The sequence below is a fragment of the Fusarium flagelliforme genome (assembly GCF_020744385.1).
Source record: "Fusarium flagelliforme strain FIESC 12 MPI-CAGE-AA-0113 chromosome Unknown B0J16scaffold_1, whole genome shotgun sequence".
NCBI lineage: Eukaryota > Fungi > Ascomycota > Sordariomycetes > Hypocreales > Nectriaceae > Fusarium > Fusarium flagelliforme.
In genome coordinates, this window is record NW_025763503.1 from 3769842 (window position 1) to 3782464 (window position 12623).

Here is a 12623-nt window from a genome sequence, read left to right on the forward strand (position 1 = left end):
TATTATAAGTCGTTGCTTATACGCGATCTGAATAGTGAAAAGGCATGCTTCGACTAAAACTAGCTCACACGCCTGAGGATTCGGATCTTGGGCGACATTCGGGGTCCAACCCACCAGCCGCCCGTGTACCCCCTGACGAAGTCTCTCACAGCAGCGACGCGAGCGCCCATGCCTAGAACTATCTCGCCATCAATCCTCCCCTCCTCCTTTCCATTGCCTGCAGGTGAAGAGCCCGGCTTAAGAACCTCGATACCGTCATAGCCTGTGACCACTCCTACAACCTGCCATCCGCCCAGTACTTTGCGCGGGTCTTCGGCTAGAGCATAGTCGAAGCGATCCCAAAAGCCGGGCAAAGCAAGTCTTTCCTTTGCTTCCGTCTTATCGAAGAGCAGCAAAGGGGCTGTGGCATTTGGCTCAGGAGTGATGGGATATGCAACAGGATAACCAGACGGGTTCTGTCCGAAGAGTGTAAGTCCAGTCATGCAGGTCAACACATCGGCGTGAACGTCCATAACGGGAGTAGGGTCATCTCGAGTGATGTAACGCAGCTGCTCAAGTGCATCACCACCGGGGTAGTTCAAAGACGAGATGATCAGTTTGGGAATGCTGGCCGCGAAGCTGACCAGGACAGATAACACGATAGCCATGCGAATGACGCGGTAGACCAAGTTCTTGGACCCACGCACGTATATGTAGTTAGCACCAAGTGCCGCAGCAGCTGTGAAAGACGGAATGACATAAAAGATGAACCGTGGCTCTTTGTGCGGCTGAGCAGAGTAGATGATGACAAAGAGTAAGTTTGGGATAACTAGATCTCGCGCAGGTCGTTGTATACCACTCTGTTGTAGTGAAAAGAGGATCAGACACGGCACAAAGGGGTTAAGGAGAATCTTGAAGATCGCCGAGGTGAAATAATAGTGCCATGGAGAGACACCCCATTCTGATGAGGACCCGAGGATAGCATTGTAGTAGAAGCCCCAGAGTTCAGGCCAAAGCGGCTCCTGCCAGAAGTACGAGTCGAGGGGCACTGAGATAGCGATTGAGACGAAGAAAGGGGTGAGGACGGCAACGGCCAAGCGGAGCAGAGTGATACGGCGTGCGACAAGGAGGTAAAGCCCAGTGGTGGCCAGGAGAACGGCAACTTCGGACCGGAAGACTGCTGCTGCAATGACTAGGAGAGCGATTGCTTGGTTACGGCGAACAGCAGAAAGCCCATCCGTGGCCTGAGGTAATAGAAATGCGGAGGCAAGAGTTGCTGGTACTTGTGAGCTGGAGCCCTCGCGAGTCGGTGGATGAATTGATTAACTTACTTAAACCAAAGGCATACATATTGGGCAATGTCCGTGATAGGTAATAATTGATGTGAAACTGGCTGGCCATAAGAACAACCCACCAAGCCGCAACACCTTGACCGTATGCTCTCTTCAAAAGGTTCTTGAACGTCAGCAGGGCAGCAATATTGGCCGCGCCAAGTAGTCCTCGCACTACTAGCTGAGCATGTTGGAAGCCAACAAGAGCAATAATAGGTTGCCCTAAACCTGCAAGAACCACAGCACCGAGAAACGTCCGGGGAACGGCCCCGGTGAACGTCAAGTGATCATAAGCTGCGAAGAGGCGATCAGAAACATCTGTGTGAGGTGTTCCGTAGACGAGGATGTCGTGGACTGCTTGGATGTTGAACGATTCCTCGACTTTAGTGTACGGGGAGACGAGGAGGTGAACAAGCGGAACACTAATGAGAAGGCATGTCAAGAGAATGTCTAGTGAGTGTTAGCCGTGATTCTAAACAGGTAAATTTATTGACAGGGCTGATATGGTCATACCAATTGTCTTCATCTTGGCTGATGGTTGATAGTGAGAGCTCTCCACCAGAGAGAGCTACTGTTTTAGCTTCGAGTTCGGTGTATGCCAATCAATACCTGCTCCTCAAAACGTGAAAGTTGGGATTTTTTCAACAAGATGAAAGAAGAACCATAAAGGGAGAAATGATCCTCATTGTATTTTAAAGTTCATCCAAAAGTACGGTGCTTGTGATTTGCATCTTGTTCATCCATGAAACGGGCAGAGCTCATTACCTCTTTAGGGGTCCTTCGGATCGGCCTAACCAATCCCCCGCAGTAATTCTTTCCCCTGGGCCATTCAAACCACGATGGCAGCTGCAGCGCATGAGATGGTGGGTACGTACCTGCCTTCTGAAGCCAGATCCATTAGTAGGTGGGTAGTAGGTAGTAGGTAAGGCAGGAGGGAGTCGGATAATTACACATCATTGTCAACTTCCAACTGTCAAACTTAGCCCTTTCTCCGCGATCAGCGCTTTCGCCCAAAATGTGGTTCTTTGGAAGTTTTCTATATGGTAGACATCTCACTCACTATCCGCCCTCTCTAAGGCGCGCATACTAATTCGTCTCTCAGTTTGCATTCTCCTCATCAACGCCATCGCTGTCCTTTCCGAAGATCGATTCCTCGCGCGCAGTACGAATCAACCCCCATCTCGAGCACAAATATATTCGCGCACGTTTTATCTGACACGTTCTATGCAGTCAATCTCTCGCCCGCTTCGTACGATCCCGCATTCGGTGCTGGCCCCGATGCCAGTGTCAAGGCCAAGATCATCAATCTGATCGCGAGCGTTCGAACAATCATGAGGAGTATGTCGACACTCGATATCCACGCAACCTGATACATATGGAGTGCACGCGGACTATATTCCAGAGACTAATGCTATCGTAGTGCCATTGATCTTTGTCAACTCGGTCATCATTCTTTACGAGCTCATACTTGGCTGATTCAAGCGCTACATTTGGACAAACACATACGGCGAGATTATAAAAGAGGACACAGTAGATTTTTCTAGGCATTAATGGAGTCAGGCAATTTGGAACTGGAGTTTTGTTGATATACATCAAGGTAGACCAAGAGTGGGAACACCACTACTTAGTATGAGAGCGACGTGGGATGAGACAATATGAAAGGGAGGCAGCCTCCCCATGAAATTGAGCGTACTGTTACACAAAATAGAAGCCGAATCGACCGATATTCGCTTCATAAACGTCTTGTTTTATTCAATAGCTACCAAACGAGCCAGAATAACCAATCTCTGTCTACGCCAGCTTGGCCTTCCTAGCTTCCTATGTAACTTGTGTATTATACAACTGCCACGCCTAGGGTTATGTTGCCCAATGCCTGAGCAAAACTTGGCAAGCGAACTCACTAGGATAGCGATAATCAAGCACGCTCTTTGCCCATGTGGTCCATCTTCTACCTGGTATGTCTGTAATTAGAGGCTCTTGTACGCAATGCCAGAGCATAACGAACTTTTCTTGTCGAAGGGGCTGAAAGGGGCAAATAAAAAATGTCCCCAAGATGCTAGTCTTGAGCAGCTTGTCAAAGACGTTTCATCTTTCACAATTGAGCCGGTGGTCGTACTTTTGTTCATGTAATGACAGCCTCCTTCAAAGTTAATGGGTATCCTGTGTCCGCCAAAACCCACAAGACCACAATGATGAAACCGAGTACAGTATCTTCTTTCTCTTATGTAAACGCTGCAAAGTATGGGTGTTGAGATTATGAAAGCAAGTTGGTACTCTTTTTGCGGCCAAGACTAAAGCTGAGACGATCTTTGAGTTTTTCGTGTTTCTCGCTCGAGTCGCCATTAGGAGTGTCTGGAGTCTGCCCACCCGATTTGTCCTTGTGGAAAAGGGAGAAACTCTTCCGCGACATGGACTTGCTACCTCGCTTGGTCCGGTCGAGGATCCCATTACTCGGAGACGCTCCATTCTCCTTCTTTCTCGCTTCCTCTTCTTGTACGGCTGACTTCTTGCTGGCTTCAAGAGCCTTGGCCATCTCATCGTTCTCATTTCTTCGTGACTGTAACGCCTTAAGATTATCTTCTCTTCGTTTCTTCTCATCGAGTTTTGCTTGCTTCTCTCGCTCCTTTTCCGCAAGCTTTTCGGCCTTTTCGGCCGCCTCACGCTCTTTCTTCTCCCGTTTCTTATCTTCTTTGGATTTGACGTCCTCCTTTTGTGTTTGAACGCGGTGCAAACCGTTCGTCACTGCTGTAGGTGGTGCTGAAGCATCAGGCTGGGGAGCCGAAGGCATGGCTGGCGCTGTACTTGCATGGGCAAGATTGGCCATCGATTCCTGGTGCGTGAGGGGCGACATGGGCTGTGTTGCTTGTCGTTTGAGGGGCGATGTATCGGCCTTGTCTCCGTTCTCCTGAGCTAGGTTGGCCGCTTCGCTAGCAAGTTTGACCTCTTCCATGCCCTCCTTCTCTTGTTCTTCTCGGACCTTCTCAAACGTTGTTTCCTGGTAAAACAGCACGTATGCAGTAGCCATTCCGGGCTTGTCACCGAAGAAGTTGCGGACGAAATTCTTGTCCACTGGCTCGACCATCTCATCGTCAAACAAGATCCATCCCCGACCCGGAACCTTAATTATAGACACATAATGACCATGATAGGCATTACCACCAATGTGAACAACCACTGCATATAGCTCATATAGTCGATCCGGGTCTTCGGCATTATCCGTCGTATTGAACATGCGCAGGTGGTAGGGATACACAACCCTGTGGAAAAGCTTTTGCAAGCGGCTGTAGTCTTCGGTATACTTGAATCGTTTCAAGTGAAGTGTTAGGATTTTGGGCAAACGCTTTACCTTCATTCTCTTCTCTGCCTCCTGGAGACCTCCACAGTGATCGCAATGGAACTTATTCCTTTCGCAGAGCATCTCCTCGGCCGAGAACTTGCGCAAACATGATGTCACGGAAGAATGCTCCTCCAGATCAATGGACAGATCAAGGAATGTCTCATCACGCTGAGAAGCAGTTTCACAAGTCAGACACTTCGTTTCCGATGTCAAAACGCCTTCAAAGATATCATGAACCCATCCTGTCGCCGGTGAGCTTGCCCCGCCAACATGGTTCATCATGGCAGATCCAAGAGCATGCCCTACTGAAGTGGCCAAACCGTCAAGACCATCGGCTGGTGCTTGCAACTGCATTTGGCGAGCCGTGCTTTCAACGCTGTTGATGACATCATTCAGCACAAGACCGTAAAATTCGTGAGCGTCTTGGTGCATAGAATTTCGAAACATTTCGTTGTCGCGCTTGAATATTTCCAGAAATCGCTGGGGACTGAGCACTCCAGTATGGGTTTCGCTTTCAAGCAACGCCAAAAAGATATCTTTGAGCCCGGTAAAGGTACATTCGTCCATACCGTAGGAAGTAGCGTTCTCCCGCGCCAGCTCGAGGATAGGCCCCTTGATCATGGCTTGCTTCTTCTTGTATTCGGGCGTATCAGGCTTGTCTTCGGGTCGGACGCCTACCTGTCCAGGTAATTGTTGACTGATGTTTTGTCTTTGCTTAATGACTTGGGAGGTGCTGAGACCCTTTTGTTTGGGTGTCGTCTCCACGGCGTCAGTGGGCGGAGGTCTGATGGTAATGGGAACTTTGGGTCGGCTGCCGTTCGTCTCCGTGGATGAGATCGAGGGATAGTTGACAACATTGTTTCGAAACGACTCGGAATAGAAGAGAGCCTGAACGATCGAATTGCAGTAGCTAGACGAAAAAGTTAGTATAGGAGCCCGGCCGGGCGATCAGTAGGACTCATACCATGTATTTCCAAACTAATATCAGGTCAGTCTACTTCTGGTAGTAACAGCGAATTCAACTTGAAGCCAAGAAAGGTTTGCGCTTCAGGTGTGTCAGGTAGGGCTCGACGTACATTCTCAAGGCCGAAGAAGCGATCGGTGCCATCATCTCGGACCGGCCCAGCGTTCTGGAGCATCTTCTCGAGCGGCGTGAGGTCGAGGACAGGCTCCTCTTTTTTCTTTGCGACAGCATCTTGTTTGTTGGGTGTAGTGGTTGTGGCCTAGAAGCAGAGAGCGAGAGGCATTTTGTTAGTCATGAGAACTATACTTGGCGCAACTTGAAAGCGATAGATCGGGTGAAGCTGGGACAATCCGGGATGGAAATGGGCAGTGAGCAAGTCCGAGACATACAGTGCCAGAACCCTTTATCTTGTTGAAAAACCCGGCCATGGCGATGTCGTGATGTCGTCAAGTGGTAGCAATTCGGCAGCAGGGTCGTGGACTTGGTGAGCCGATCGGAGGGACGTTATCAAACGGCTGACCCGCAACAGCTGCGGCAGCAGCACCTCGGCGAAGAGAGTCGCAATTGAGTCAAAGCACCATGCGCGAATGGCTTCAATCCGAAGAATTGCTACCAGAGAATCGCGCAAAATGGACGAGTCGAGTCAAAAACCACAAGCCAAGTCAAATCCAAAGTTGCCGAGTTGTGAGCGAGGAATGGCGCAGGTGCTGGTCGGCGTTGGAACTTGGCGCTGGCCTGGGGGAAAGCGAGGCGCGGTTGCGTGGCGTGGATACGATAGCGCCGGACGGAACTACTGTACTGATCTAATAGCCGAACCGAAGGAGAAGCAGTCGTTGACTGTATATGTACTGCTTGAGTCTTGAAGAAAAGAAATGCAATTAGATAGAATAGTGGTGAAGGACAGCTCCAAAGACACCTTGGATGTAAGAGAGAGGTGTTGAGTCGCTTGAAGACAAGGCAAGGTACCTGAGAGAAACCAGTTCAAGTTGCTCCTGTAATGGAGAAGCTAGAAGTAAGGTAAGCAGGGACAGCCGATGTAAGGAAAGAAGGTAGGGATGAAGGTGGCGGGAAATGGCCTAGATGGAGGTCAAGTCCGGGGGAGATGATAGTGGAAGTGGAAGTGGAGGAGATGGTAAAGAAGGATGGATCAGTGACCTCGTGGTTGGATGCAATGGTACCGTGCCCCAACATGGTAGGTGCAGGTGAGGTTCCAGGACGTAGGATTTTATCCATGGGTCCTGGACACAGCTATGCTGATTTTAACTGGATCATGGCTAATTCCTTAAGTTACAGCACATTGCAGTGCAGTTGGTACTGTAGTCCAGCAGTACAGGACAGGGACACCGGGCAGGATATGGAAGTCATGATGCGGGATTCCCCAGCCTATAGGAGCCGATGAGGAGCCAGTGGACTGATGATTCCTTCTCTGGCAAGGCAAGGGTTATGGTTAGCAACAGTTCTTGTCCTTTCCTGCTCAATTGGAACGATAGATGCGAACAATATCGTCCTCCAGACAGAAACGATGTCGGCCATCTTCTCTCCTACTAATTACCTGCAGCGACCTGCCTACGGAAAAGGCTCGCGCAACCCCAGTTTGCCTAGACCCTCGAAGCCCCCAACTGCCCCCCTCCAACTCACGATATAGTACTAGCGCTGCCTAGACTCTCATGATGGTGCATTTGCTGGGTTCTTAGGTCTAGGAAATACCACCCCAGAGGCAAGGCTAAAACTACGAAAGATGAAGTTACATATAGACTCAAGAATCGAAGAATAGCTTTCTGCCCAAATCAAAAGCCTTGCCTAAAGCATGTTCAAGCTATTCACACCCTTGATAAACCGACTACCTAACGGTACTGTATCATCGCAGCTTTTGGATGAGGTACTAGATAGGACTGGATAGACTAGACTAGACTACCTAAGACTAGACTGGATGCAGAAATCCGACATCATCGCTGAAGAGGGGGCCTGGGGTAGGTACTGTACGGGGTATGAAGCAGCGCGCCAGATCAGACCTAGGCCGAACGTGGTGTGGACGGTGGACGGTTGATAGACGCCAGCCGGTGGCCAGGTCTCGTCGCTAATGATCCATTGGCTGGTACGATGAAGCCAGACACAGTCAAGGATTAAAATGTCAACATGGGGCTCAAAGCAGTCGCTGACCTTTGGAATCCAAGAACGCAATGATAGTTGTTGTCATACCCGAGAATAGGATAAAAGACTACCTATCAATACAAAAGCAGCTCTTTCCTGAGATCTCCTTTCCTTGACAAACTTTAGCCCACCAAATGGTCCAGGATTAAAAGGAAGGCCATCTTCGGAGATAGAATATAGGTAGAAACCAAAAGCGAGCAAGGTTTCATGGTGCATCTTCCCTTGACTCTCGCATACCTTCTTCCTCTAAAACCGTTACATAGACGGGAAGCCCGACGCAGATGACAGTGTCTACCTACCTTCCTACCCACCTTGAAGAAACCAACAAATAGACTGTTCCCACGATAACTTCAACGATCAGACAGGCAACTGCCGAGTGGTAATTTTTTCTCTTTCCTTCTCACAAGGTGCTGATGACCAACAAGAGGTAACGAGTCAACAGTCAAACAGCAGACATGGATTTTCAAAAGTCCCTCACATATGTACCTTCTACACTCTCCCACGAATACCTTTCTAGGTACTGCCTAGACAACGATACCAACAGGCACTGTATGTTAATTCTCAGTACCTACAAGGAGTTGAAATGACAGCGACAAGAGCGCTAATTTGGACTTGCAGACTTGGTCTTTGGTGCGGTAAATAACGAATAGCGCCACAACTCATCGGTTATTAGCCTCGCCTAGCTCAGGGCGATTTGAAATTTGAGATCAAGACCGCCTGTGCCTCTCTTGAGGATTACTTTTAGCCGAAGCATTTGGGAGCCTGGACGTCGAGCATTTTGCACCAGGCGGGTGCCGAGATGTACCAACCACCGCCAAGCCAAAGATGTTGCTGGGACTGTCATTGCTGACCAGAGTGAGGATAACATGATTAAATTCATTCGACTCGGACCTCAGTTCGCCGGACTCCCGGGTTGGGCTTTGTTGGACTGTGACTATTTACTCTGCATCTGAGTAGCCTTGAGTTGCTGGCGTGGCTGCTTTCTCAGATGAAAACTGTTATTCCATACTGCCTGAAAGATTTTGCCTCATACATAGTAAGTAACGACGTATTCTTCGTTGCCTTAACCAAGGAACCTCGATTACGGTTGCCTCCCCGGGCTGGGTAGGTAGGCGGTATCAGAAAACAGGAAGACCACTGTTGAGTGATTCTCTTCCTTGCCTAAACCCTGTTACTTGGCATTGTTGAATACACAGAAACGGAAGCTGACTGGCAAATAGCCACGACCACTGGACAGACAACGTTATATTCCTGGTACAGTAGCAGTTCAAATGGCTTTCATCAACAACGGAACAATCTCTGGACTTGGCTACACAGATTCTGAGCCTCATTATGCCGCCAATTGTTGAGCATTCACTTTGCGTCTACTAATAAGTCAGAGCCATGCTCGCCGAACCAAAGCAACCCCTCTTCAAGATTCGGATGAGAGTGTGGGGTTGCCATGCGGCACATCCCTCAGCCCACCCACACAACTAGACTGTCACCAATCACTCAACCCTTGGTTCCCAACCGTGGTGATGGTATCCTATCAACTTGATTCCCCTCCCATCCTGATCGCCCACCAGTCGGTCCGTTATTGTTGATGTGTATGTCCTCCTGTACATCTGTATGCTGGAAAAAGATGACCTGAAGGCGGTATGTTCAGGTTCTCACGACCTTGGCCGAAGACATAAACGTTAGACTACTTGATAGTTATTTGTGGATATCGGGTACCTCACGTGCGTCGGTCCCGGATTCCTTGCGCATTGTTCATATTTGGACAATACTATGAATTAGGTAGTCTGATGCTCAGGTGTGGTTTATCATCTTGACCGTGGATGCCGGTTGCCCTCCTATCCCGACCTATACGATATTACGCAGTCTTTGAGGTAAGGAGTACCAAGTTATGGCAGTAATAGTACTTTTATATGTGGCTGTTTCTACTCTGTTGCTATTCGACTATTCGACTGTGCAGCGTGCGGGCGGTAGAGCTGGAGAGAGAGAGGGGTTTTGGCTGCTACATGTACGCTACACAACTAAAACAACCCACCTTTGAAGCCAAAGGTAGTAGTGTTCTGGAATAAACGTCAGTTACGCTAGCGCTCTGGCTGGAACTAAGTTCACAACCGCCTGCACGCATCGCATTGCATCAATGTTTGCGAACCGCGCCGCTCCCCCCGCGGTGCCCACTCAATCTCATGTACCATGACGGCATTGGCTGCAGCCCTCTTTTGGTGACAGGCTGGCTATCAACAACGATATCTACATACAAACTACACCACAGCAGCCTCTGTCAACGGTACATTTGATACTATCACTTAATATGTAAGCTCAGTTTAGTAACAAGTGCAGACGTCATGATTCAAAAATGAAGCTTATAAAACAAAGTCGAAGCCCGACATTTCGAGCTACACCCTTCCCTTGGCAGAGGACCACCTGGTAGATTCCAAGGTAATACATAACCTACCTACCCATCTATCATTATATGTAAGCACGTCGCTGTGTCTCCAGCTTGTTCTATTGCCACTCAGGTACGGGTTTTCCCATGACAACATGCAGCATGAGAAACTCGACTGACCTTCCCAGTCCGTCAAGCTTTGCATCGTCCCGCAGGCAGCGTTATCCTTTCCGATCCCTCATGTACGAAATGAACACCAGAAGCGCACACCCTTCTACTCAGTAGTTAGTTGACAGGCAGATGGGTAACAGAAGAATAGTCTTCTAAGGCTTAGGCTATCATAATAAAGTAGCCTAAGTGATACTCTGAGCTGACACAAAGTGGCCAAATTATTTCGTCTCTTATGCTTTTGAAGGTCAATTCTTCTGATACCCTGAGGATAGGATGAACTGTGCCTTATTTACCCCTGCAGCATCGTTATCCGGCCAAGTTATTTTCTGACCAGGATGGACAACGATAAGCTTGGAGTTCCACAAAGCGAATTGGCCGTTCCACCTATACCCGATCGTTCCGAGGCATGTCACTACCGAAACGTATTGCGTTATCTCAGGAATCCGGATGTTTCATAGGAATTGATTGTTTCCTCCGACTATCCACATGGTTCTTGGTCTAGTCCATCAGAACCGAACAGAACCGAAATATGTCCAACAGACATAGCACACGCTTCTCAGAACATACAAGGAAAACTCTCTCATAAGACGCACCATTATGGCTTACTCCTGCTTCTTGGCTGGTGGTGGACCGCCGCCAGTAGTTGGGAGTCCCATGAAGATCTTGAAATAGTCCTGTGACTCGCATCAGCAAACAACGTCAAGGAAATCGAGGGGGCCGTTTCGCAATACTTACATAAATCATCCACTGGAGTCCAGTCAGAGTACCGATCATGACAATTCGTACAGGGAGACCGTTCCAGAGACCACTAAAACCAATGTCCTTGTAGATCCTACCCATCGCGCTACCGAAAGCTTCTCCGGGTTGACGGTTTGAGTTCAACTTGCTGACCATAACATCGGCGGGATGGGAAACAATAGCACAGAGAATTCCAGCGAGGTAACCACCAGTGAAGGATACACCAGTTTGAGCAGCCTTGCTATAATCGCTCTTCTGACCGGGAAGACGATCATAGATCATCTCAACAATGGTTTCAAAGGAGGCAAACTTCATCATTGTGTAAGGAATCTGGCGACCCCAGAGCGGATACAGACCCTTGTACAGACCAGCAACACCCTCCTTGCCTGTGACTGCACCGATGCCCTGGATTGTTCCAGTGTAGGGGTTTGGGATTGAGCCTTGCATACGGACCTTGACGGCTTCGAAGGGACAGAGAGCGAGGTCGGCGAGAAATTCAGCGGAGGCGGAGGCGGCAAGATAAAGACCAGTCTTGTACTTGGTGGCAGCCTCGGGGCCAGCCATATCAGAGTATGTCTTCTTGAAGTACTCATACCAACCATACTTGAAAGCACCTTGAGCAGAATAGCCAAAGAGTGTAGGGCTCCATCCAGTAAAGATACCACGGATGCCCTCGGCGCGGTAGATCTTGCCCCAGGCCTGGAAGTTGCTGGTGTAGAGCTTGGAATCAACTTGACGTCGAGTTTTCACAAGATCAAGAGGAGTTACAGCAGCATGAGTAAGGCCCTAGGTTAGGTATGTCAGTATAAGATATATATGGATGAAGAGACGTGGATGATGGTATGGTCCATTCTCGTTAAAGCCTAGACCTGAACTGAGCACTTACACAAGCCATCAAACCGCCAAAGGTACAGGCAGCATAGTATTTGCCAGAGTACAACTCGATCCTTCCAGCTTTGGCTTGAGCCTTTGCGCTCGCCTTTTCAAATTCGGCTGTTGCTTCGGCGCTCAGCTGCTTTGCCTTGCCCTTGGCATCTTCAACGACGGAGGAGTGGACCGGGAAGAGTTCGGCGCGAGCCTGATAACGGGTGCGATTTGTTACCGAGAGGGGGCTGTAGAACGCCCCTTGGAGGGCGTCCTTTGACGGATGAAACGGGGACATTTTATCTGTCCGGTACGAACTGAGATGCGGTCTGTTAGTGATACTTTGTTCAATCGGAGTGAAGATGTTCAATTGGCTGTCTGTAGGAAGGTAAGATGTCGAGATGAGAGGATGTGAGAGAAGTGGGAAACAAAGATAAGGAACAGATGAGGAGGTTTCCCTATTGAGTCGACTGCTATCCTCTAATGTGACACGGATGAATCGGCTGTGCGGATTGAGCTTGCCTTACCCGATATGACGTTTCAGCTCCAACAATGAGCGAACTGAGATGCTCCGTTACAGCGTCTTGTGAAGAATGGTAGACAGAGACGAGGAAATCGCTCAAAATGAGACGGAAGAAGGGAATCAGCAACCACCAAGGGCAGGTTGGTCGCGCCTACCTAAGTATCTCACGGAGTTAAGGTGATGCATGC

At 49.1% G+C, this 12623-nt stretch overlaps 4 protein-coding genes across 4 annotated transcripts; 1 reads left to right on the top strand and 3 right to left on the bottom strand.

Annotated features, from left to right (window-relative positions):
- Position 1: 1 nt before the first annotated feature.
- On the bottom strand, positions 2-2035 carry B0J16DRAFT_409160 (Alg9-like mannosyltransferase family-domain-containing protein). The gene is made up of 3 exons (XM_046133073.1): positions 1824-2035; positions 1311-1760; positions 2-1255 (listed from the first exon to the last, which is right to left on the bottom strand). Exons 1-3 carry the CDS (start codon positions 1834-1836, stop codon positions 60-62), a joined length of 1659 nt encoding a protein of 552 aa, XP_045989186.1. The 5' UTR covers positions 1837-2035; the 3' UTR covers positions 2-59.
- Positions 2036-2174: 139 nt separating this feature from the next.
- B0J16DRAFT_328472 (Yos1-like protein) lies at positions 2175-3034 on the top strand. The gene is made up of 4 exons (XM_046126232.1): positions 2175-2353; positions 2413-2472; positions 2541-2648; positions 2731-3034. The coding sequence occupies exons 1-4, from the start codon at positions 2326-2328 to the stop codon at positions 2784-2786; spliced, it is 252 nt and encodes an 83-aa protein (XP_045989187.1). The 5' UTR covers positions 2175-2325; the 3' UTR covers positions 2787-3034.
- A 530-nt stretch (positions 3035-3564) lies between these two features.
- Positions 3565-6039, bottom strand: B0J16DRAFT_261218 (uncharacterized protein; the record flags this gene model as incomplete). Its single annotated transcript, XM_046123269.1, has 4 exons — positions 3565-5557; positions 5612-5625; positions 5724-5870; positions 6001-6039. 4 exons carry the CDS (start codon positions 6037-6039, stop codon positions 3565-3567), a joined length of 2193 nt encoding a protein of 730 aa, XP_045989188.1.
- A 4589-nt stretch (positions 6040-10628) lies between these two features.
- On the bottom strand, positions 10629-12433 carry B0J16DRAFT_21942 (mitochondrial carrier domain-containing protein). Its single transcript, XM_046123007.1, has 3 exons — positions 11935-12433; positions 11046-11834; positions 10629-10984 (listed from the first exon to the last, which is right to left on the bottom strand). Exons 1-3 carry the CDS (start codon positions 12208-12210, stop codon positions 10913-10915), a joined length of 1137 nt encoding a protein of 378 aa, XP_045989189.1. The 5' UTR covers positions 12211-12433; the 3' UTR covers positions 10629-10912.
- Positions 12434-12623: the final 190 nt, after the last annotated feature.